Genomic DNA, 26,389 nt, shown 5'->3' with positions numbered 1-26,389 from the left:
TATTCCTTGCTTATCTACCAGAGATATCAGGTGGGCTGGATAAAAGGAACTGAATTTGGCCTTAGGGCAGACATGACTGTGAGAACAGCAGAGCTATATTGCATGCTGAGCCTGGGATTCTCTTGTTTTAGCATCGCACAGGAGCAGTGCTGTCTCAGTCATGTGGAGGAGCGGCATTGTACCTCTGGAATCGCTCTTGCCAGCAAGCCAGAAGGCTGCGAGTCACACGAAGGTAATTCTACCTATGAAGACAAAATCGTGAAGGTGAGACTTGGGAGGTGGTGCTGTTTGATAAGTTCCTCTTCTTGAATGAAGAATTGTTCTCCACAGGCCCACCACCATGCCCTGTCTTCCTTTAGCCTCCTGTTGTGGTTTCTAGACTGTGTTCTGGAACCCTGGGTTGCCTTTGAAGGATTATTGGTCAGCTTTTAGTGACAAGACCTGTGGTGGCAAATGACTGGCACTTTGCTACCGATTTTCCCTTGCAATACGTCGTGGCAGGGAGGTGATGAATCTGTTCTACACTCTCGGATTCTACACATTTATTAACATTTTATGTTATTATCATATTTATAAGCTGTCTTTCCAACAGAGCAGAGGCAGCAGTGAGGCCTCAGGGCTTGTCCAGTGCCCCACATGGACCGCTTGTCTGCATTTCGTACATTCTCTCATATTCTCCAGTTCTCCCCTGTTTGCTTGTCTGAAGTATTCACTTCAGTCAATGAGAGCCCTCATGTGGCCAGGCTTAAAACATACTGTGAATGGGATGTTTGCTTCTGGAATTTTTTTTTTTTATGCCATCAACTCAAAGCTGATTTTTAGCAACCCTGTAAGGCTTTCAAGGCAAGATATCTATCTACTGTTGGACGGCTGGCCTGACTGTGTCCCAAAAAATCTGGACCAGGCATTGCAAGCTGTGGCAGGATGGCTCAGGCTGAGTAGATTGAAGTTGAATCCAGCAAAGACAGAGGTCCTTTGCCTGAGTCGTGGCAGTCTGGGCAGGGAAATCCCCCTACCAGCATTTGACGGTGCGCCATTGAAAACGGCGCGCAAGGTCAAGAGCTTGGGGGTGCTACTGGAGCCTGTCAATGGAGGCCCAGATAGCAGCCAGTGCTAAATCCACTTTTTTTCATCTGAGGCGGGCGAGGCAGTTGGTTCCCTTCCTGGAGTGCGGCAACCTGGCAACAGTGATCCACGCAATGGTCACCTTGAGGTTGGACTACTGTAATGCCTTCTACATGGGGCTGCCCCTGTGCCGAACCCGAAAACTGCAGCTAGTGCAGAACACAGCGTCCAGGCTGTTATTGGGACTCCTTAGATGGGAGCACATAAAGCTGGGGCTGCGGGAACTGCACTGGCTGCCAATAGTGTACCAGATTCGTTACAGGGTGCCGGTTATCACCTTTAAAGCCCTATATGGCCGAGGACCTGCCTACTTTAGGGACCGTCTCTCCCCATGTATTCCCCAGAGGGTACTGCAATCTGGTTCTCAAAATCTATTGGGAATCCCCGGGCCGAGGGAGGCCAAACTGAATGTCACCAGAGAAAGGGCCTTCTTGATTGTAGCCCCCCACTGGTGGAACCAATTACCAGAGGAGGTGTTGGCCCTGCAAAGCCTTGACCAGTTTCGCAGGGTCTGCAAGACCGCTCTTTTTCAACTGGCCTTTACTTAAGATGAAGTTACTGTAGAAGGAATACCATCGCCATGGAAAAACTATACGATGCACACATTAAGATTTTAACACCAAATTAACTTAGATGGTTCCACTGGTGGAACCAATTATCAGAGGAGGTGTTGGCCCTGCAGAGCCTTGACCAGTTCCGCAGGGTCTGCAAGACCGCTCTTTTTCAACTGGCCTTTACTTAAGATGAAGTTACTGTAGAAGGAATACCATTGCCACGGAAAAACTATAAGATGCACACATTAAGATTTTAACACCAAATTAACTTAGATGGCTTTAATGTATGATATATACATGTATGTTTATGATGTATAATATGTATGTTTGATTTATAATATGCATTGTTTTAATTGTTGAAGTTTTATGTTGTGAGCCGCCCTGAGCCTGCTTCGGCGGGGAGGGTGGGATATAAATTAAATATTACTATTATATTATATGAGCAGAGGTGGTTTGCCATTGCCTGCTTCTGCACAGCAGTGCTGGACTCCATGGTGGTCTCCTGCCCAAGTACTACCCAAGAATGACTCTGCTTAGCTTCCAAGCGCTGGTGATAATTGGGCTCCCCAGGTCAAGCTGATACATGGCAGTTGGCATTATTTTAATTAATTCGTTTACAAAATGTGTACCCTGCCTTTCTGCCCATTAGGGCTACAAAGTTGGCTAACAGTTAAATACAAGCATTCTAAAAACAGCTAAAACCCAAATGTGTTTAAAAGCCCAGGCAAACAGAGCGGAAAGAGGGCTGTAAAGATGATTGTAGTAGTCAGGTAGGTTAAGAACATAAGAGAAGCCATGTTAGATCAGGCCAATGGCCCATCCAATCTAACACTCTGTGTCACACAGTGGCCAAATTTTTTTATTTATATATACACACACACACGCACATACTGTGGCTAATAGCCACTGATGAACCTCTGCTCCATATTTTTATCTAAACCCCTCTTGAAGGTGGCTATGCTTGTGGCCGCCGCCACCTCCTGTGGCAGTGAATTCCACATGTTAATCACCCTTTGGGTGAAGAAGTACTTCCTTTTATCCATTTTAACCTGTCTGCTCAGCAATTCATAAGGTTCATAAGGGAGGAGATGGTTTTCAGGTATCCCTGCCCCGAGCCATATAGGTCCTTAAAGGTCATCACCAGCGCAGGGGAATGTGCCTGGAAAGTAACTGGGAGCCAGTGTAGATTTGCCAGCTGGAGTGATATGGTCCCTGTAGCCCACTCCAGTCAACAGTCTGACTGCAGCATTCTATATATACCAATTTAAGTTTTTGAACATGTTTCAAAGGCAGCCCCACATACCGATCATTGCAGCAATCTAATCTAAATTTTGTTGCCAGGTATTGACATTTTGAAAGTTCATCTTGCCCTTTTGGGGACTGGAATTAGTAATTAGAGCAGATCTGGGACTGCCATCCAAAAAGGCAGTCCCAAGTGTTGACCTTCTCTTCCTCTCCTGTAATGTCTAGGGGTACTCAGCACATCACAAGATAGTGTCACATTGCACATTTCCAAGAAAGCGGAATATGGGTGGGAAAGTTTACATTGTGGTGACATCGTATTACGCCTCAGGCCCTCGATGCAGTGAGGGAAGAGGAGGCTGAGGCTGCTTGGTGTAATGGTTAAGTGTGCAGACTCTTATCTGGGAGAACCGGGTTTGATTCCCCACTCCTCCACTTGCACCTGCTAGCATGGCCTTGGGTCAGCCATAGCTCTGGCAGAGGTTGTCCTTGAAAGGGCAGCTGCTGTGAGAGCCCTCTCCAGCCCCACCCACCTCACAGGGTGTCTGTTGTGGGGGAGGAAGGTAAAGGAGATTGTGAGCCGCTCTGAGACTCTTCGGAGTGGAGGGCGGGATATAAATCCAATATCTTCTTCTTCTGCTGCTGCTGTTGCAAGATCGAATCTACATGTTTTTTGAGGGGGGGGGACAAAATAAAAAAATGATGCCCCCTTATGGGCCCATTCTACTTTATGGGTCCATAGAATAAAATGAACTCCATAACCAATTTGGCGCCTCCCCCTCCGGTGGCACGTGGGGCAAGCGCCCCCTTTGCTCCCCCCTAGATCCAGCTCTGCCTCGTTGATGCCATTCTTGACCTAATCCCAGTTTCTCAAATAACAAAAAGTTGCCAGGCTTGTCTTCCAGTTAACTGCACTGAATTTATCTGACTGGGGAAGGCCATGGCAAACCATCCCGCAAAAAGTCTGCCGTGATGCGACGGCACCCCAGAGTCGGAAGCGACCGGTGCTTGCACAGGGGACTACCTTTACCTTTATCCCTTCTGCAATACATGACTACTTTATTTATTCCATTTTCTTAGCTGCCACTCACCCTGAGGGTCTTGTGGTGAATCACAACACTAAATCAACATCATAATGGATTAGTTAAAAAACAATAAAATGAAATAATGCGTATAAAGTATTAAGATACTGTAGATATAATTCCAAACCATACCACTGTCAAACCAGCCCAAAACAAAGGCCAACCTAAACTACTTGGCCTTCATTCCCTGAAGAAACAAAGCAAGTCCTGCAGGGCACGGGTGTCACCAAAATGTGCATTCCACACCGTAGGGGCCACAACTGAAAAAGCCCTTCCCTTGGTAACAGCTAATGAACCATCCTGAGGCCAGGCACCTGCAAAGGACTCTGAGATGATGACTGAAGGGGGTTGTAACAGGAAGGGTGGTCTCACAGGTATGAAGGTTCCAGACCATACAGAAGAAGGGCTCTTTCTTGAGTGGGCTAGTCTAAGAGGTCTTCTACCAAACCCACTGTTCAGTTATAGGTGTGGAAAATGCATATAAAAAATGAAAAATAGTATACTTTGCTAAGAATTAATATTCTATTAATAGCAGGTTGGGGAGCTTCAGATTAAAGGGATGAACCCTAGAGGGAGGTGATTAAATGAGAGCTTTAGCTTCTATGATGAATTCTGCCACTGTCATCTTTCCCAAATATTCAGCAGTAGAGTTGACTTTTTGTCAGAGAGAAGTCACTTGGGGAAAGGAAGTTCATGAGATTTGATTCCCAGTTTGGCAGCTAGAGTTTATGCAGAGCCAACCTTCCAGCTTCTGTGTTGCAAGACAAAAACAAATACCGTGATATCTGAAAGCTCTTGTGAAAATTGCATTTTTGGCAGAAATGCTGTTACTGCTGCTTTATGGGGAAGGTGGCCCGAAAGCAAGGGAACAGCTGTGAGCAGAGTCTGCAGATGGGATACCAGTGTGGACTGGTCTTCAGAGCTTGCTGTGTTGAGGGGCAAGAAGGCACTGACCCATTGAGTGTTGACAGTCCCAACAAAGGTAAGGTCTGTCAAGAAGAAACTAACTGAGGTAATGGAATACAAACTTTGAAAATGGTGGGTAATGGGAGGGCTCACAATTTACATGTCATGCGGAGTATTGTGTTGCTTCAGGACTGACCTTGGTTTGATGTTGCCAAAGTCAACAAGGCTATAGTCTTGACTCACAATGTGGTTCTCCAAGGAGAGCCATCCTGGAGCGGGAGGCAGCCACAAGCCATTTCCCCTGTCAGCCTCCATCTAGATGTTGCTGACAATAGCATGAGAAGTCCATGAAGTTCCATCCTCCTGTGTCAACATATTGACTGGCTATTTCCTACAGTGATCACCATGGGGAGGCACTTCCAAGATGGTGCCAGGAATGTCTCTTGCATTCTGGCTTCCTAGAACAGGTGTATAGCAGGATCTGATCTAAGATGCTCTAAAGGAGTGGTTTGCCAGTTTTCAGTCTGAATAATGAGATGTCACCAAAGAAGACATGTATAAGCATCTCTATGCATATAAGTCTCAGACATTGATTCCAGCAGTGATCTTGTCTCCTTTGTATACACAGACACAGCAAGGTCTAATAAGCCTTCTTCATATTAAGAAAGGAGATGGATTTGCACAAGCCTAGTGTTCTTAAATTAAATTAAATTAAGCACCAGGAGAGACGGTGGGACACAAAGGAGAGAATCCTTTGTATCCTCCTGAGGGGATACAAAGGAGAGAAGAGCATAAGAGAAGGAGAAAGATTGAAAGGAGGGGACAGGGAAGTGGAATGGAAAGTCACAGGATATTAAAGCCAGCCAACCAAAGGGTGGGAAGGGAATTGGAAGGATTGGAATTGAGATATGGGGACAGTGGGAGGGACATAAGGGAGGAAGAATAGAACTGGGAAGGAAGAGTAGAACAGGATAAGTTAGTTCTTACTCTTCCTATCTTGAAGAAAAGATGCTGTTTTGTGCCAGTGGTGGAAGAAGGTCTGGGGGTGCAAACCGACTCCCATGTCTAGAAATATCTAGAAAGCAGAAGGTCTTGAAAGCAGAAGCAACCCCAAAATCACAGGGCCCTGAGAAGCCGCTTTCATTCACATCTCTTCAACAAGTGATTGCAATAAGGAGGGGTCTGACCTCTTGTGGGTGCATGACCAGTACCATTGGCCGGATCCTCTCATGGATGTCCTGGAGTAATGTGTTTTTTTCAGAGAGGGAGTATTAATGGATCAGGAATGAAATTATCTTGCTTGGTTTAATATTTGTATAGAGTGGGTCTGCATTATGAGGAATATTTTTGGATGGCATTGAATGCTGAGTTATTATCCTACTAACATCATTTGCTCATCATCCCCTGAGTGTGTGGAGCATTGCAGAGTCACAGAAGGGGGCCTTTTTTGAGTTGTGCAAGTGATCCCATCGGAATCAGGCCAGCTCCCTTGGAGTCACATTTTATTGTGCATAAACTGATCATGATCTTCTAGTTCTGGGATCCTCAACCTTTTAGTCTGTGGGCATCTTTGGAATTCTGGCACTGTCTTTTTTTTTTTTTATTAAATGAAGAAGTTTTTATTAAGAAAAGATAGACATACAAAAGAGAAGAAGGAATAAAAAACAAACAAACACAAATCCAAACAAATACACTCAAAATGCATTCCAATCACCTTACTGCGCAATACAATCAAAGGGAGCTAAATATATATATAAGCGCTTAAATGCGCAATACATTCAAAACACATCTGTATCTAACATCTACCACTACACCCCACTCTTACACACTGGGGGATGGAGAGGATTTAAGCGGAAAGAAAAGTTCTAGCTACTCCATGTCGAAGCCTCTACTTTTGACCCATTTATAGATGGGGTCCCATTCCTCCTGACATTTTTGCACATTACCATCTCTTAGTCTTGTGGACATTAAATCAGATTCAGCGACATCCAACAGCTTGTTGATAAATTCGTCTCTGTTAGGGATTCTATCATTTTTCCAATACTTGGCGTACAGTATTCTAGCAATGGTAACTATATACAGTAACAATTTCAGTTTTGTCATAGAAAGGTTTTGTCTACAAATATTTAGAAGATACAATTCTGGCACATGCTTAATTTGTACTTGCAAGATTTTTTGAATCCAAATATTGACTTGAGTCCAATATTTTCTGGCTTCTTTGCATTGCCACCATATATGAAACAGTGACCCTTTAACTTCACGGCACTTCCAACATTTATTAGAGTATGTGGGATAAATTTTGGCCAGTCTATCTGGTGTAAGATACCATCTATATACCATTTTATATAAATTTTCTTTAAGATCTGTTGGTCTTATTAGTTTTAAATTCTGTTTCCATAGTTTTTCCCATTCATCCAGATCTATATGAATTCTGGCACTGTCTTAATACACCGTACTCTGATAGAGTATGCGACTGGTACAGGTAGTATAGACACCCTATATCACGTGACCTTTGAATGTAACAACTCTTCTGAGCCTAGAAATCTTTTAATTCTTTCTTTGCTCCAAAATATAGATCCTATGGAGACATTATTTCTTTTATTAGAAGATAGTAGCTGACCTATCACCCTTTTAGTTGCAAAATTTTATGTATCTGTGATAGATTTTCACAGCCATTCTGATAAGGTCTACCATGTCTATATTTTAGTAATCTGCTTAGCACTTACAAGCAGTATGAGATAAGTAGGTAGGAACTCTGACATGGTGTGGTGGGCACAGCCAAAAAATGGCTGCCACAAAATGGTTGCTGCAGGAAGCAGAGCCAGCCACAAAACAGCTGCTGCAGCTGCCATCAGTCACACAATGAAGATCCTTGTGCTGTGATTGTAGTTGCTGCCCAAGCAACATTTAAAAAAAAAAATCTGCACAGCCAATCAAAAGTCCAGTGGCCAATCAGAAACCTTGCCAGGCAGAAGCGCTACCCATTTTTAAAAATACATGGTTGGCACCAGGAAAGGTGTCAGCTGGTGCCATGGAGCCCACAGGCACCATATTGAGAACCCCTGTTCTAGTTTGAGGTTAAGCATGAAGTCTGCCTGTACTTCTGACTGCATAAGACACCCTAGTCATAGAAAAAGGTGAAGGACTTGAGGTAGCAGCATTAGAAGCAGGCATTTCATTTTTACAAGATTGCACCTTCTTTTCCTTTTCAATGTAGTATTGCCAGTAGAGGTTGACCACGAGGATCCCTACCGTCATGACCGTTGCAGAGGTGAGTTAATTTCCTATTTCATCGTGGCAGCACTTTGCTTGCCTTAAGTTAAAGCAGGGGTGGGGAACCTTTTTTCTGCCAAGGGCCATATGGATTTTTATAACATCATTCACGGGCCATATAAAATTCTCAACTTAAAAAACAGTGCTCTGCCAAGGGAGAATGATTCAGACCAGCAAAATTGGACATATGAAGCTGCCTTATACTGAATCAGACCCTTGGTCCATCAAAGTCAGTATTGTCTACTCAGACTGGCAGCGGCTCTCCAGAGTCTCAAACTGAGATTTTTCACACCTCTTTGCCTGGACGCTTTTTTGGAGATGCCAGGGATTGAACCTGGGACCTTCTGCTTACCAAGCAGATGCTCTACCACTGAGCCACCGTCCCTCCCCGATTTGCAAATAATTGTTTTTCTATTTGAAGTCATGTGGTGAGAGCCTAATCTGTTGCGCACACACACACATGGCCTGCCGCCCTAGGCAAATGCATAGGTCCAGGGCTTTTTTGTAGAAAAAGCCCAGCAGGAACTCAGTAGCATATTAGACCACATCCCCTAATATTACGATGTTAGGTCAAACACTCATTAGGATATTAGGTCACACCATCTGGGATAATCAATAAATTAAGAAATGGGAGTGAAGGGAAATAAAGGAGAACAAAGAAATGGGGGGAAGAAATGGAAAGAAAGGGAAATAAAGAAACGAGGGGGAAACTTACGTGAACTGTGACAGTAACTTTTCCAGGCCCTGTAGCAATTCTGGCCGGCCAACCAGGCCCCAGGGAGGCTGCCACACAGTACATCTGGGCCCTGTGATCCCTGCCTGGCTCTGGGGAGGCTGCTGCACACTGTGCAGCTGGGCCCCATGATCCTTGCTGGCCAGCCAGGCCCCAGGAAGGCTGCCATATGCCTCAGTTTGGCCCAGCAATCCCCGAGGGCCACACCAAGTGACCTTACGGCCCTCAGGACAGAAGTTCCCCACCCTTGAGTTAAAGGATGCGCATAAAATTCAGCCTCTTGTGCTTTTTTAAGAGCAAGTTTCCTTATGGCTACAACGTATGTTTGACCATTTATGAACAAAGTCTGTTGAAATCTCAGTAGCCAGTAGAGTACAAGAGAGTGCACCCTGTCCAACAGCCCACACCTGGTGAAACGGTGCACACAGAGAGAGACAGAGCGGATGCCATCCATCTTCATACCTCGGCAATATTGGCTAATGTTAGTGGCCTTGCTTTCTTTTGAGAAGTGTTCTGATTCCCTGACTTATTTTAAGGGAGTATTGCAAGCTTCATGTGTTTTGTCAGCCAGGACCAGATATACATATTTTTTGATGGGGGGGGGGGGGGGCAAAATTAAGAAATGATGCCTCTTGTGGGCCCATTCTGTCTTGTGGGCCCATAGAATAGAATGGACTCCATACCCAATTTGGCGTCCCCACACCACCCCCGGCGGCACCCAGGGCAAGTGCTCCCTCCGCCCCTCCCTAGATCCAGCCCTGTTGTCAGCACTGTTGTGCCCTGGTTTTGAATCACTAATTCCAAACAAATTGCTTGTTGTCCTCTAGCAGAAACCACAGCAACATTAGTAGTGGCAAGGCTTAAATGGCTGAGGCTTGCCTTGGGGCTTTTTAAAAATTGGCTTTTGAAAAGAGTTAACTCTGTTCTGCTATCCTTGGTCTTGTAGGTGGTGGCCCCTGCACCCAGCAGTGCAGGGATACAGGGTCCAGCGTTCTCTGCTCCTGCTTTATGGGCTACCAGCTCCAGCCGGATGGGTTCACTTGCGAAGGTAAAGAATGGTGGCTGTTCTTTCACTGTTAACTATGTGCTGGCTGTTTGTAGGAATCATAGTTGTTAAGCTTGCAGAACAACTTGACTGAAGGACATTTAATGGAACTGCTATGGGAAAGAGCTTGCCCTATTCTGTGTGTGTGTGTGTGTATTGCCACAAGAACAAAAAGAGGGGGGAGAACTTAACCCAAAAAGATGAATTAAGAACCTGAAAGCTTAAATGAATCCAAATTAATGGGCCTAATGTTAAAGAAAATTAATGAGATATAAATATAAATCAGTTGTACAAAATATCAGTATTTTATTTACAAGATAATTTTTAAAAAACAATTAAAGGCCATAATATAGCCTCAACTTAGATTTAAAACATACAGTGCATTTGAACAAAGAACTTATGCAAGGTTGCATAAGGTCTTTGTTTAATTGTGGGGGGGGGGGGTGTTGTTCAATATCTTGTAAATAAATACTGGTGTTTTTGTGTAATTATTTGTGTATTTCTGCAGTTTCAGCACTAGCTGTCAGCTAAATATCTCCTTGATGTTTTGTTTTCTTTGTGCAGGGATCCACTCCCCTTTTTTGCATGCATTCAGAATTGGTTTTTGTTTTTTTAGAAGAGATAATCTTTTTAAATGTCCTGCTTTTTTCTACTGTAGGGAGTGTCAACGCAGCTTTCCCTTCCTCTTCCCATAACAGATACCTAGTGAGGTATGTGGGGCTGAGGGAGTTCTGAGGCCACCCAGCAGGCTTCATGTGGAGGAGTGGGGGATCAAACCCAGTTCTCCAGATTAGATTCTGCCGTTATTGTCCTCTGCAACACACCATCGGTTGCCTGAACTCTCCTCTTCAGTCTCGAGTGGTATAGGCAAGCTAAGAAGAAGATGTATTCCAAAATAAAAAGGGGCTCCCTCAGTAATCTGTTCTGGTCTCCGGGACCGAATCTACATGTTTTCTGAGGGGGGGGGCAAAATTAAAAAATGGTGCCCCCTTATGGGCCATTCTATCTTATGGTCCCATAGAATACAATGGACTCCATACCCAGTTTGTCGCCCCCCCCCCTCCATCGGCGTCCGGGGCAAGCACCCCCCACTGCCCCACCCTAGATTTGGCCCTGCTGGTCTCCCACCTATGAATCCTGCTTCAGCAGCCACTGGACAAACTGCCAAAATTAATCTTTTATTATTTAGAGCAGGGGTGGCCAAACTGCGACCCAGAAGCCACATGTGGCTCTTGAAGGCCCCCCCTGCTGTTGACCAACTTGGACAATGCATTTAAATTTAAAGTTGCTTTCTTTCCATCTCTCTCCCCCTCCCCTCCATCTATTTGCTTGCCTGCCTTACAGATCTCAAACAGCTGACATTCAAGTCTTGTAGGACTCTTGTGTTCTCTGCTGACACTCTAGATATTTACTGATTTAAGGCAGTGCAGAGATACGGCCTGGTTACATGCAGCTTCCACCACCTGGGCTTTCTTTTTTGTTATTTAGAAATAAGCTTTTGTTGCTTTAATAATTTAACTTTACTTGCCTGAATTCCTACAAGTCCTTTGAAGTTAGATTACATGAGGGTATGTACCCAGTATTGTGAATGAGCAATTTCACGCTCTTCCCCCTTAATTCTCTCTAGATATCAATGAGTGTATCACTGGAGACCACAATTGTGGCATTGGACAAAGGTGTATCAATACGCAAGGATCTTTTCGTTGTCAGCGTGAGACCAGTTGTGGAACTGGTTATGAGCTAACGGAAGAAAACCTTTGCAAAGGTATGTGTTGGGCTGTAAGCCCTTTTTTTTTCATGAAACGACAAAGAGGTTCGCCTCTGTGCCTAATGATGTTATTCTTTTTTCACTGTTGATTGGGTCCACTAGAGGAGTGCAGAGCAGTAGTTGGCCTTGCCTTCCTCTTCCCAAGCATCTCTTCTTTGTGCTAAAAACCCTTTCTGAGGACTGAAAGAGCCTTGCAAGCAAAATGCATTGCAGGAGAAAGGGTTGCAGCAACGGGAGTGGGGGGGGAGGGGAAATTGAAAGCGTGCAACTGCAGAAGTGCAAGAAAGAGGAGATTTTACTGGATTTCCTCTCCTCACTGCAGCCAACACTTTCTGTGAACTCTTCCTGTGGATCCTGCCCTGGGTTAGGCCCAGTTCTTGCAAAGCATAGCAAGTCAGCTTGTCAAGTGAATGCTTTTAGCTGTAATTTGCTCCTGTTTTATTGTTTTTAATTGTATTCTGATGGTTTTAATATTGTTGTAACTCAACTTGAGCTTGCTTTGATGGGAAGGGTGAGATATAAATAGAGGAAATAAATAAATAAATGCAGTGGTTAATATAATGCCCTCCTAGCAGGTAGGCACTGGGGAACCCTCGTTGGCTGCAGCAATGTGGTGCTTGGTTATTTATGCTTGTCACTTACTAGCTGCTTCCCTACATACAGTCTTTGAAGTGGCTTGTCCATTGTGTGCTTATATGAACACTTTTGCACGTGTACCGCTGTTTGCAGTAGTAAATGTACTGCTAACACACTTCCCACACAAAGGTCAAAACTAGATCTTGAGGAAGAGCTTGTGCGGTGATGCACCATGTTGTGGTATGAGGAGACAGTCTGCAGAGGAGAAAAGGTGGGTGGGGGCTGCTTCTGTTTGCCACTTTTCTTCAGACATTTGCCACAGAGGTGGGGGCTGCAGGGTCGGGAATCCATCAGGTGGGGAGCCATCAGCTCACTGAACGCCGGGTGCCCAAGGCTGCAGTGGTTTGGTGGCACAGTGCCCAAACTCCTGTCTGCTATTAAAAATTGAGGTCTACTTGAACTGAAATATATACAGAGATTGTTTTACAAAATACCATTCTAATGTAGTTTTGGGCCCCCTCCAATGCTGACTAGAAACATTCCTGCTTAAAAAAAAAAAAAGTTCTGCCCATTGTAACAAGTGTTAATGTGATTCTTAGTTCTTTCTGACAACTGTTGCCGTATCCCAAAACACACACATGTAAAGTACATAACTTGATATTGCTGTGGCCAAAATTTTACGGAGAGTTTTTCATTCAAACTTCAGTCAAATGACTTACAGCACCATCTGGAGCAGAGTTATGCCCTTCTAAGTCAGTTCAAATCAGTGGGCTTGGAAGGGTTTAACTCTGTTTAGGATTGCAGTGTGTGAGATCCGCTAGGAGCTAATATGAAGGACCAGTTGTGAAATAGGAAAACTTAGGTTCAGATTCAATCTCAACAGTGAACTTGCTTTGGTGCCCCAGAATAAATCACTGTTCTGTCATCTTGCCAAAGTTAAACATTCCAGTGAAGAAATAAACCATGGGTTGGATCTTAACTGCTGCCAAAGGAAATGCAGGTCTCGGCTGAGTTCCTCTCTCAACAGCAAACTTCCTCACCATGTGGCTATTAAACCATGTGGGCCCCCTGACCCTGAGAATCTACTTTTACAGGATAAGAAGGGACCATAGGAGCAATACGGCAGCTTGGATCTAACAACATGTGTTGAACGGACATTAATGGTGCTTAAGTGTTTAATTTCGGCTGGGTCGTGCCTTATGCTCTGCTTTAAGATGTCTATAATCCTGGTTTGCTTCTCTTTATTGCCTGGGTAAAGGAAGTAGTACACTTATACACATTTATCTGCGCAGTACAAATTATTGAATTTATCAGTGGTCATCAAATTTATGTAGTAGAATATGGAAATAGGCTACCTTTATTGTACGGGTAGAAAAGAGTTAAAGTCCAGTAGCACCTTAAAAACTAACAAAATTTGTGATAGGATGAGCACAGCTCACCTCTTCAGATAGTTCTGCAGTTCTGCAGTTCTCACTTCTTCAGAGAGTTCTTTATTTAATGGAACTTTCTAAGTGTGTTCTTTGGGCAGGAATGGAGTTTATGTATTACAAATGCATGTTGGCCATACATACCATATGCATATATTGCTCCCTGTTCCTTGTTAGCTGATGTGGGTTGGGACCATGTGTTTGTGAAGAAACCATCTCGTCCTTCCCAAAACTTGTAGTGTAAATATAGACTTAGAATGTAAGTGAGTTTGGTCTGATCTCTTTAATTGCTTCTTGTGTCTGAATCATGATATGTGCACTGTGCACTTCTGCTAACAGATTCTTTCTTTTGTGACGTACTAGATATTGACGAGTGTGAGACTGGTACTCATAACTGCCTCCCCGATTTTATCTGTCAGAATACTCCAGGATCCTTCCGTTGCCGACCCAAGCAACAATGCAAGAACGGCTTTATACAAGATGCATTAGGCAACTGTATTGGTAAGGCCAGCTGTACTCCTAGCTAGTTCCCATGGACATGGATCTGTCCGCATTTCCCACTCACTACATTTGCCTCTTGGAAGATTCTTTCACTGTATCCTATGCTTTGCCTTTTTCAGGAAACGTTTTCAGTTAGGATTTGAGGATTGTCTTTCTTCTCTCTTTAAATAATTTGCTAACAGTAAAGAGTTTTAAGTTGAACTTGTTGTACTCTTGCAGATGTTAACGAATGCTTGAGTGAGAATGTACCTTGTCCACCGGGCCAGACATGCATCAACACAGATGGCTCTTTTGCTTGCCAGAGGACTGTGCCAAATTGTGGCCGGGGCTATCACCTGAATGAAGAGGGTACAAGATGTGTCGGTCAGTAGCCCTAGATCTGCAATATAGCACACTATCAGCTATGTGGAGAAAGGGGATTTTCTTATGAGTACCTTGATGATTTAAAACATTTATCTACATTTTTCTCTGAGGAGAACTTACAGGGCCTAAGGTTGAAGTGTACAATTCAGTGCTTTGGGAAAGGTGAGGTGAAGAGTGGAGGAAATGATAATGAATCTGGGCTTTGATTGCTAAAATAGGAGATTGCTATGTTACACCTGCCTGCAAATCACTCCCTCCAGCCTAGACATTTTCCTAATACCAGATGTGCACAGTTATTATCTAGAGAGGGGAAAGTGCTTGATAGATGTGCATAATGTTTGCAGTTTGACTTGGCTTTCCTGACAAAGTTGCCTGTTGGTATTTTTATATTTGCATTTCATAAGCTGTCTTTTGTGTAGTCTTATTTTAAAATATATTGTTTTTATTCAATTTTCATGAGCCCCTTTTTTGTAGAGGTAAGATATGGGAGTTTTAAATGAATAATATATTCCCTGTGAACTTCTGTGAATAATATATTCTCTGCAATGTGGCAAAAAGCCAGAGTTGACAGTCTCTAGATTTGAAGCTCATGTTGCATTCTTGCACAGAATAACTGACAGCTAGTTTTGCTTACTTCTCATGTTCTGAAATTATCTTTCTAACCCTTTTCTTTTCCAAGATGTGGACGAGTGTTCGGCACCTAATCAGCCATGTGGAGAAGGTCACGTTTGTATCAATTCCCCCGGCAGCTATCGCTGTGAATGCCGACTGGGCTACTACTTTGATGGAATCAGTAGATCTTGCACTGGTAAGTGACTCTTCTTTAGCTCACTTTCCCATCCCTAGGATACAACTGCATTTTGCTTTTACAATAAGGGTACATGTCCCGAACAAACAGTTTAATAGCACATTGATTCTTCTATGGCTCAGTTTCACCACTGAAATAAGTACCGTATTTGCCGGCGTATAAGACGACTTTTTTGCGCTGAAAAACATGCCCCCAAGTGGGGGGGTCGTCTTATATGCCGGTTGCTGTGGCTGCACTGGATACCGTATGTAGAATGAGGTGGGCGAGCATCGGGAGGCCACTATGGGCACCGGGCAGCAGCAGCAGCAGAAACCCAGGGCCAGGAGCAGCTGCGTCCCTGAGAAGAAGCCGCCTTCCTTCAGCTCCTTCCCCACCGCCCTCATCCCTTCACAAAGCGGCCCGTCCCCAGACTTTCGTTTCCTCCCTTGGAAAACCCGTCAGGCGCGTGGGCAAGGGGACGCCCAGGCAGGGCAGGGCCGAGGTGGCGCCGACGAGGGGGAAAGGATTTGCCTGCCTTTTTGCGCCCTCATGGCAGAGGCGGGAGCCGGGGAAGAGAGAAGGCGATAAACGAGCACCCCCCCCCCCTTAGGGCCTGGCTCCCCGACCGACAACCAGGCGGCCTCTCCGGCTTCCCCCCAACGATGCGCTCTGAGGAAGGCGAGGGGAGGGAGGGAAGTTTGGCGGGCCGGGCAAGAGACGGCGAGCGAGAGATAGGGCGGGGAATGGCCGTGGGAAACGGCTGCCTGGGACGCCCCCTCTCTGTCCTCCGTTCCAGCTTCCACTTTTTTACCCATCTATGGCGGTTTTTCTTGCAGCTGTAGAGGTGGGTGCCAAGCCTCCTGGGGATCTCCCGGAATTGCAGCTCATCTCCAGAGGAGTTAGTCTGTTGCTGCAAAAGAGCACCCCAGGCAGACAGACTGCCCACCGTCCCCTCCCACAAGGCACTTACAGGAGCGATGCGATCCTCCTGCTTCTGCGTTTCAGCGGTCGTTCTCTTAGTCGCAAGCAGCAGGAAGGGGCTTTGAAGCCTCTTCCTGCTGTTCACCAGTGCCGGTCACAGGGAGATGCAGGGGCGGGCCGGCACTCATGTAATACCGGTAACAAACTCTATATTTTGAGTAGAAATGTTGGGGGGTCGTCTTATATGCCCAGTCGTTTTATACGCCGGCAAATACGGTAACAGATTGGTGTATCTCTCTCCCCGCTCCAAATAATAGTTGCCTGATACCGTTTCATTATATTGGCCTAAGCATTGCAGTTCTATTCATTATGTGAGTTGAGGCACAAAGTCTAGTTTATCAGAGCCTAGTTGAAGGCCAGTCTATGTGATAATAAAGTGCAGCAGCAACTTTTTAAAAAAATCATGGTTTGGTGTCATGTTAGTAAAGCAGGAAGATTTAGAGCAGATAAAAGGAAGTGCTTCTTCACCCAAAGAGTAATTAATATGTGGAATTCACTGTGGCAGGAAGTAGTGGTGGCTGTCAGACATAGACATAGATTGGATGAAAATACGGATCAGTGGTCCATCAGTGGCTGTTAGCCACAACGTATAGAAGGAACACTATGTTTACGGCAGCGATGGTCTGTATTCTTGGTGTTTGGGGGAGGGCTTCTGGAGTTCCAGCCTCTTGGTGGACCTCCTGATGGCACCTGGCCTTTGGCCATTGTGTGATTCAGAGTGTTGGATTGAATGGGCCATTGGCCTTATCCAACATGGCTTGTTCTGTGGTTCTTATGTTAGCTATGCAGATGGTGTCATTCCTACTCATGTGGTGTTGGGATGCTGATGCACTGGCACAAGAAAGTATCAAGCTCCCCTGCATTATTGAAGGGGCTGGGGAATTAGCTTTTGAGCATAGGTTTTTGAGGTGCATTTGTGCCATTTTCTCAAGATAGATGAGGTCCAAGCTGTTGTCATCTCTGAGTCATTTATTTATTACTTTAAATTTCTATCCCACCCTCTCCGCAAGCAGACTCAGGGTGGCTAACAACATTCATTTTTACAGATTAAAACCAATAAAAGATAATTACAATTTAAAATTTTAAAAACATTTCATTTCATGGTGCTGTATCACTACAATATAATAGAAGCGGTGATCACAGAGTACTCTATAATGATGTAGGGTGGCAGCTCTCTCCCGGTTAGATCTCAAAGGCCTGTCGAAACAGTTCAGACTTACAGGCCCTGCGGAAAGTAGGGAGATCCCGCAGGGCCCTTATGGCCTCCAGGAGAGCATTCCACAATTCTGGTGCTGCCACCAAGAAGGCCCTAGCTCACATCAGCCGCAACCTAGCCTCCTTTGGTCCAGGGATGGACAATAGATTTTTTGTCCCTGAACGCAGTGCTCTCTGGGGAACATGTGGAGAAAGGCGGTTCCGCAGATAGACAGGCCCCTGACCGTAGAGGGCTTTAATACCAACACCTTGAAACGGACTCGGAACACAATAGGTAGCCGGTGCAGCTCTCTCAGCACTGGCCGAATGTGCTCCCACCGGGGGAGCCCCATTAACAGCCATGCCGCAGCATTCTGCACTAGCTGTAGTTTCTGAGTCATGGACTGATGTTCACAGATATTTTGAAGTGCCTGAATTTAGAGTGATTTGTTTATAGGGCAGACATACCATATAAGCTAGTCACTACCTTGCCTCGGCCTACATTTCTTTCCACAGATGTGAACGAATGCCGACGTTACCCTGGTCGCCTGTGCGCTCACAAATGCGAAAACACTCCTGGATCTTATTACTGCAGCTGTACCATGGGTTTCAGACTTTCATCTGATGGGAGATCATGCGAAGGTAGTTGTTTGTTATCATTATTGGGTTAAATGTAAAATATTATCACTTGCCTTGGAAGCACAGAAGCTTTTTAACTTTATCCCTGATTCTCCATGTTTTTCCTGTTTAAGGAGAAAATGCTGTTCAAACAAATTGCAAAGATGATTTGACTCTAATGGCAACAAGAGAATGAAATTTTACTGTAAAAATAGAAGCACATCTTATGTGATATATTCATGGTTTATTTTATTGTGAACAGATCAATTTCAAAAAAATTAACTTACTGCAGCTCCAAGCCAGGGTAAGAGAGAGAAGGTCCTCTATTAGATCAAAATAGAAGTTAAGCAAGAGCCTAAGAGGCTCAGCATCTGAACAGTGAGAAGGTAAATCAGAGAATCATAGAGTTGGAAGGGATATCCAGGGTCTTCTAGTCCAACCACCCGCACAATGGAGGAAAATCACAAGTACCTCTCCCTGCTCTCATCATGATCTGCCTAAGTTCACAGACTCAGCACTGCTGCCAGATGGCCATCTAGCCTGTTTCAAAACCTCCACAGAAAGAGAACCCACCACCTCCCGAGGAAGTCTGTTCCACTGAGGAACCACTTTACTGTCAGGAAGTTCTTCCTAATGTTTAGCTGAAAATTCTTTTGATTTAATTTCAACCTATTGGTTCTGGTCTGACCTTCTGGGACAACAGAAAACAGGTGGAGCCAATTGCCGATGTACTCAAGGGAGAGAATTCTCTTAACCCTTTCCCTCCCAGATCCTCTTGCTTGCAGTTACAATATCCAACAGTCACACCCTCAGCCACATTTCCTGATATACAAACCTGTGCGAGAGAAGTCTGGTTGTCTTGCACTGCCAAGCATTTTCTGTTGGATGTACACTGAACAGCTCAATTTAATTCACAGATACATATATGTGTGCAAAACCCCTGGGTAGTTTATTAGGTCAATTTAATTCACAGATACATATATGTGTGCAAAACCCCTGGGTAGTTTATTAGGTTTGCATAGCCAAAGTGGCACCTCATTTACTCTATTTAAATTGCTGGATGCATTTAGTAGAACGGGAAGATTCAGTATTGATTTCTCAGTTATTCTGGGACATACAACTGAAACATTTGTGAGCCTTGAGATGTGGTTATTGCACATCCCTTACAGTTTGTTTCCCTTACAGTTTGGGAAAGGCTCAGGCATTGTTTAGAAAATTTATGATACAGTTTATAAGAAGGTTATAGGAGAATATGTGCATTCTATAGCATACATCTTCTGATGGTTTACATTGCACATTGTCTAATGAACGCCTAAATCTTTTCCAGATTTTAAGTGCAAATTATTTAAAGCATTTTGTCTGTGCCTAAATACAGGAGTACTTCTAGTGCACCTTCAGCCTTGTGCATCAGCCTTGTGCATCCTAGAGGGTCACTATAAGCAAATTCCTTTAAACAATCGTTTTGGTCCCTGCAGTGCGAGGGAATTAGAGTCCATGTGCTGTTATTTTGTAACTATTGTAGTAATAAGAAATTACTGGCCCTCTTCTTGGCTATTTAATTAGGCCATTCAGCCTTTTTAGGGCCAACAAGCAGGGAACAGGGACCGAGGCCTTCCCCTGATGTTGCCTTCTAGGGCTTGGTTTCAAAAATTTACTGCTTCTGGGTATGGAGGTTCCCATTACTAACCTCTTCCTGTAATATGTATCTGATGACATGTTTCTGGCATGTGGTTGCTGTTTAGTGAGTCCCCGGGTCTTGAAGGGCTGAATGCTGTTGGCCTCCAGCTCGCCGAAAGAATGGCCATTGTTTTGAAAAGCAGCCACTAAGACTAGACCCTCGTGGTTAAAGGAATCTTACTAATATTTCTATACACTTTGATGATTGATTTATTTTTTACTGCGTTGCAGAGCTGAACAAGATCAACCGACCGTGTAATAAAAAGTTTTTTCCTCCTTGTGAAGATTTTTTTTGCAAAAGGAAGGATCAAACCCTTCTAACAGCTAAAAGAAGGTCAAACAATTGTGCTTTTTTGTTGTTGTTGGTTTTAGATCTGAATGAATGTGAAAGTAATCCCTGCAGCCAGGAGTGTGCTAACGTGTATGGTTCCTATCAGTGCTACTGTCGTCGGGGCTATCAGCTTAGCGATGTGGACGGGATCACCTGTGAAGGTGAGTAGCACCCCAGGGGTTCACTGTCCGTATGAACTTGGAATGCCTGCAAATTATCTTCATATCCTTCTGAAATGGCATTTCAGAAGGATATGAAGATAACTTGCAGGCATTCCGAGGAGAAATGAAAACAAAGCCACGAAAGTGAGACAAAAATTAAAAGAAGCACCACTTACCTACTGAATCAACAATAAAGAAGACGGTCCCAAGAAGAAGAGGCTCTGCACTCGAAACAATATTGGACTGGTCTTGGATACTGGTGGACTTGTATTACAGCTCCATATTTTTTTTTCTATAGAACATTGATCCATCATACAGTAGGAGCAGCGGGTGCTTTCGGTTCCAGGGGGATTTTGTGTTGTATAAATATGTTTGTTTATATTATGTTTGGCTATCACTGTAAGCACTGTGTTAGTTACTAGTAAATACTGGATAAGTAGGAATAATAAGGTCCCGGGGAACTCGGCAAAGGAAGCTCTGACTCTTTCTCTTCCCCGGGGAGGCCACTGCGCAGCGGGACATAGCCCAGCAATTCCCACCGACCATCTGGCCCCAGGGAGGGTGCTGTGCAATGGGGCGGGGCCTATCGATCCCCGCAAGCCAGCTGGCCCTGGGGAGGCCGTCGCCACTGCAGCACGGCCCAGCACATTGATCCCTGCAGGCCAGCTGGCCCTGGGGAGGCTGTCCACAGGCCAGATCGAGGGATCTCGCAGGCTGTTTACAGCCCGCGGACTGGAGGTTCCCCACCCCTGCTCTAGAGATATATGAGCACCATCAGAAATGTTACATTTCCTAACGGTATTCTTTTAATTTTGAATTCCCACAAAAACCCTCCAAGGTTTTGCCCATGCTGGGCCTTCCAACTTCAGCTGTGATTTTACTTTGGGTAAAATTTGTTGGCAGGTTCTTGAGAAATTACAGTACATGAATTTCACCCATAGTTGTCCACTTAACCTCTAAGAAGCTTCATCTGAGCAAGGTGGTCTAGCGTCACATGAAATTGGTGATATTTCCGCAGCTTAGAAACATCTTAAAGTACATTTGCTTTTCTGCTTAGGAGAAAGTTATCAGCCACTGCTGAGTTTTGGGATAAAATGGGAATAGTCACTAAATTTCTCCCAAAGACGATCTGGGAATGCATTTAAAACTTCTCCCACTTGCAGTGTGTGATGGAATTTCAATAGCAATGGCTCAAAACTCACCACGGTTCTGATGAATTTGAACACAGATCATTGTAGCAGATGAGCCTCCCTCCCTCCTGAAGCAAGCCTGCAGGCTACAGTGGTCTCCGAATCTACACCACGGATGACCAAACTGTGATTTGGGAGCCACATGTGGCTCTTTCACACATATTGTGTGGCTCTTGAATCCCCCCATCCACCCTATCAGCTTAGAAAAGGCATTTCTCTCTTTAAATCACTTAAATTAAATCATATGAAGACTTGGAAAAGGCTTTAAATCACTTAAGCTAAATAATTCAACGTTAATCTCTCTTTAAATCACTTAAGCTAAATATTTTAAAGTTAAGCTTTCTTTCTTTCTACCTCTCCCTCCCCATCTATTTGCCTCCCCTCCTTCCTCCCCCTCCTTCCCTCTCTCCCCTCCTTCCCTCTCCCCCTGTCTTGTGGCTCTCAAACATCTGAGACGTAACTTGCTCAACATCTCAAACGTAACGTGCTTACGTTAAGCAGGATTGGCCTCCCCTGATCTACACACTGGACTCTAAAGGTTCTGTAAAACAGTGTTCTTCCAGGCTGTGTCAGGTGTGTTGATTGGCAAAGGGCTCTGTGCTGGTTCCAATATCTGTAGGGAAGTATACTCTTGACGTTTTCAATGAGCAGAAATATTCCCGTGGAAATCTTCGTGAAATCTATTCAACCAGTCTGGACGAGCGTAGGTGTCTTGCAACAAGGTATTGGAAGCTTTCCTTCTGTTTCCTAATTTGTGGATGTGCTTTTCAGATATTGATGAATGTGCCTTACCGACTGGAGGACATATCTGTGCCTATCGGTGCAATAATGTTCCAGGGAGTTTTCAGTGCACTTGCCCCTCCTCTGGTTATAAGCTGGCACCAAATGCACGGAATTGCCAAGGTAGGTGCAGAGGCGATGCTTGTAAAAGGCTAGAATTACAGAACTGCTGTTGAAAACTGGAAGGTTTTTGCAAAATACAGGTGTCATATTTTTGTCAGTTGGGGAAAGATGGGCCTGTATGCATAAGGTAGGTATTATTTCCCAGGCTTTGTGTGCATGGGCAGGTTCTTGCTCCCTCCTCCCTTGTTAAGGGTGATATCCTCTTCCTCTGAGGCTCAGCCTTAGGGGACTATGTTGGCCCCTAAAAGAAGCTTTGAAGCTGCCTTTTGCTAGTTGGTGAATCGGTTTTATTTTTTCTTTTACTGGGGAAGAAGGACCACTGGACTTTTTTTCACTGTTAGCACCTAGATGTTCCAACTGGCTTTTGCTCTTCCATTCTTGTTTGTATCTTCAGCATACAGCATCCCACCCACCCACCCCACTGCTCACCTTCAGAATAGAACTTCACCAGTTTGTCTGTCTAAAATGCCCTGGGAAAGTGTCCATAGTAAAACAGCCGTGAGGCAACCCTGGTAGCCATTCGCCATGCTGCTTGCATTTGAGCCATTTCAACACCGTGTTCTTCCCCTATGCATGAATCCAGCAGTGTTGGGCAGTTATAGGATTTCCCCCTGTGATACAAAAGATCTCCAGCAGTGGTTTCTTTAGATCCGTTAAAGGTCTTCTGGGAGAATGGTAGCCATCCCAGCATTAAGAGACTCATCCCTGCTAAATCCTTATTTAGGAGGGGACATAATGGCACTTAATTGGTACATAGTTTTGCCCTGATGAGAGCACCTGTTGATGGTGTGTCCTGCAGCTCTTCTTACACCCTGATCATGGTTATGTCTGTTTGTCCTAGCTTTCCTTCAAGGAGCTATAGTTACAGCTGGCCCTCCAGAGCAGAATCGAGAACTGTGACAGAAGCTTTGGGGGCATGAGGCATCCAAGTTATTGATGTTTTCATTTGCACAAATTCAGCATTTTTTTAAAAAAAAAAAGTTTGAAATTTCCCTCCTCTTCCACTTGACAGTAGTGCAGCAAACATCTGAAGACAAAGGTCTGGCCAAATTTGTAGTTTGTTTTAGTGTCTCTGGGGTCCTTGCAACAAAGTCTGTCATACGAAATGAAATCTCAAAATGGCATTGTGACGTTTGTCTTAACGCTCTTTGGATGAGTAAGTGAAAGGGGGAATTTTCTTAGTACAAAGAACACAGCAGAGACCTCCCTGATTCGTGTTCAGGTTTTTTGATCAAGAGGGTTATGGCGCATAGGGCAGGTGTGTTTCTCCCGTGTGACTCTTGGAGCTCAACGCAACAACCTGTTTCTGTATTTCTGAAGAGCCTCTGGGAAAGGAAAGGTCCCCTGTGCAAGCAGTCGTTTCCGACTCTGGGGTGACGTTTCTTTCACAACATTTTCACGGCAGACTTTTTACGGGGTGGTTTGCCATTGCCTTCCCCAGTCATCTACACTTCCCTCCCCCAGCAATCCCTCCCGCCCTTCACTTCTTTTTTTTTGTTGGTAAATTCAGTCATACAAGGCCCCCTTGCAGTCTGACATGCACAGGTTTACCACCTTAATGAGAATTAGACCACTGTCAAATCTCTGTCTGTACTGAGTTTTCTGTTTCTCTCTTGGGCTGCTTCCATTTTTATAGATATTGATGAGTGTGTTTCTGAAACGCATACCTGTTCATACAACGAGACCTGCTTTAACATTCAGGGAGGTTTCCGTTGTCTTTCTTTGGAATGTCCAGAGAATTATCGCAAATCCGGTGATACGTAAGTACATTTTTAAAAACTCTATTTGGGGTACTTTGGTCCTACCATGAAGCTTGATCAAGTAAGCTAAACAGTCAAGGGTCTCCAAGTATATATTTATTACTGTTGTAAATGATGTTCTGCTTAATTAAACTCACCAGTGGCATTTATGGATCATCAATAGCAACGGATATGAATCCGCTGTGTGCTGCCAGTCTCTGAAATTAGCTGACAGGAGCGAGCAGGGTCACATCCAGTAGAGGAGTGGTTTGCCACTAAGGGTCTTTGTCAGTTGTAGCCATGCTCTAAAATATATGCCCCCACTGAGCTCTAGCATTATGGGCACCAAGCATAGTCGTTAAACCCTCTAAAGCTACTCAGTGAGCTACACTGAGATACTCAACCCAGGTTTCTTCGCTTTCTGAGAGCCAGTTTGGTGTAGTGGTTAAGTGTGTGGACTCTTATCTGGGAGAACCGGGTTTGATTCCCCACTCCTCCACTTGCACCTGCTGGAATGGCCTTGGGTCAGCCATAACTCTGACAGAGGTTGTCTTTGAAAGGGCAGCTGCTGTGAGAGCTCTCTCAGTCCCACCCACCTCACAGGGTGTCTGTTGTGGGGGAGGAAGATAAAGGTGACCGTGAGCCGCTCTGAGATTCGGAGTGGAGGGCGGGATAGAAATCCAATATCTTCTTCTTTGAGTTTGGAAAACAGGTGCTTAGAGGCTGCTGCACTATGGCTGACTCTGATTGTCTTAATGCCAGGCACTGCTAGTGGCCTCCCATTCAGGCAATTACCAGAAATGTGCACACCACACACTTTGCAACAACAGTGCTAGAGCATTGGGTGCTGCCAGCTAATTCAGTGAAACAGCGTGCTTGTTCAGAAATCAGCATGAGCTTCGTCTGCATGCCAGACAGAGAAGTCTCAGGACATGTGGGCTCTGTGTTCCCTCTTTTTGTAAAAAAGATCCTTGTTTGCTTACAAAAGCGAAGTTTTCCATACAGAAAAGCACACATGAAGACACAGGAAGCTGTCTTACACTGAATCTGATCATTGGTCCAACAAACATCATGATCTGGGGAGAAGACTCTTCTGGTGATCCCTGGCCCAGAAGATATCCAGCTGTCCTCAACCACTGGCCTGGTAGGACTCTGCCAAATGACATCTGTGCCCTGTGGGACCTAATGCTATTCTGCAGGGCCTGTAAGACACATGTTCCACCAGGCCTACGGTTGAGGACAGCAACAGTTTCCACTGAGCCTGGCCTCTTCCTTTGCTCCTCTTTTCCCATGGGGTAAGGACATAAATTGCTCCTTTAAGTGCTACCTGTGATAGCCATGGAACTTGTTTGCTGTTTTAATTCTGACATACATGTGTTTATTGAAATGTTGTTCACTACCCTGAGCCTTGCACATAGGGGAGGGTGGTCTAATAAATAAATAAGGTCATTATTGCCTACTCAGACAGGCAGCTGCCCTCCAGAGTCTCAGGTAGAGGTCTTTCACATCACCTTCTGCCTGGTCCTTTTGATTGGAGATACTGAACATTGAACCTGTGACCTTCTGCATGCCAAGCAGAGGCTCCAACCTTGAGACACAGCCCCTCCTCAGCACAGTTTCAAGACCAAGCTATGCGATGAGTCATAAATCAAGTGGGTCGAATCAGGTGTCATCTTGTGAAAGAAGTTCATTGAGTTTTCTTGAGGCAGATTGCTCTAAAACACTGTTAAGTAAAACTTAGCTGTCTTCATAATTTTCTGCATCTTTATTAATCTTTATTTCCCACTCCTTAAAATGAAATTTTGCTAGTTCCCATCTACAAATAACTCCATATTTCACGTGGCAACATTTTCTGTGATTCAGAATTAAAATGAAGAAAATGAAAGGAGCAAAAATTCATCTTAAAATGCTAAGCTAAACTGATCACAAATGAAAACCAGACATAGGTTTTTGTCCTTTTTTTCAGATTCATGTGGCTAATATAATTGCAGAGTAGTTCAAGCTATAGGCAAGCTTATCTTGCCTATCTCAGCATTTCCTTTTCTCTTATGGTTGCCTCTTCAGCTTCTTAATTTCAATCCGTGAGGACACCTAAAGAATATGTTACTGTGCTAATGAGGTCTGTAGGTGAGGGTTATGGCTTTGGCCATGCACCTGTGGCTTTCTTCTAATTACTAATCTAAATACTTATAGTCTTCAACTTGTGTTCCATC

At 44.5% G+C, this 26,389-nt stretch overlaps 1 protein-coding gene across 2 annotated transcripts in view; it reads left to right on the top strand.

Moving 5' to 3' along the window:
- FBLN1 (fibulin 1) overlaps positions 1–26,389 on the top strand; it is a 71,408-nt gene that overhangs the window by 18,700 nt on the left and 26,319 nt on the right. The window contains exons 3-14 of one of the 2 annotated variants that reach the window (XM_060254022.1): positions 132–264; positions 4,823–4,994; positions 8,127–8,180; positions 9,862–9,963; positions 11,588–11,725; positions 14,095–14,232; positions 14,452–14,595; positions 15,275–15,403; positions 18,074–18,199; positions 20,225–20,344; positions 22,306–22,437; positions 24,074–24,197. In XM_060254022.1, coding sequence (XP_060110005.1) covers positions 132–264; positions 4,823–4,994; positions 8,127–8,180; positions 9,862–9,963; positions 11,588–11,725; positions 14,095–14,232; positions 14,452–14,595; positions 15,275–15,403; positions 18,074–18,199; positions 20,225–20,344; positions 22,306–22,437; positions 24,074–24,197 — 1,512 coding nt within the window. The remainder of the gene's footprint in view (positions 1–131; positions 265–4,822; positions 4,995–8,126; positions 8,181–9,861; positions 9,964–11,587; positions 11,726–14,094; positions 14,233–14,451; positions 14,596–15,274; positions 15,404–18,073; positions 18,200–20,224; positions 20,345–22,305; positions 22,438–24,073; positions 24,198–26,389) is intronic. The other variant, XM_060254023.1, reaches the window with a different exon arrangement.

This window comes from Heteronotia binoei, chromosome 14 (assembly GCF_032191835.1).
Source record: "Heteronotia binoei isolate CCM8104 ecotype False Entrance Well chromosome 14, APGP_CSIRO_Hbin_v1, whole genome shotgun sequence".
NCBI classification, from domain to species: Eukaryota; Metazoa; Chordata; class Lepidosauria; order Squamata; family Gekkonidae; genus Heteronotia; species Heteronotia binoei.
Note: the sequence above shows the minus strand (reverse complement) of the source record. Positions and strands in the feature narration are given on the sequence as shown.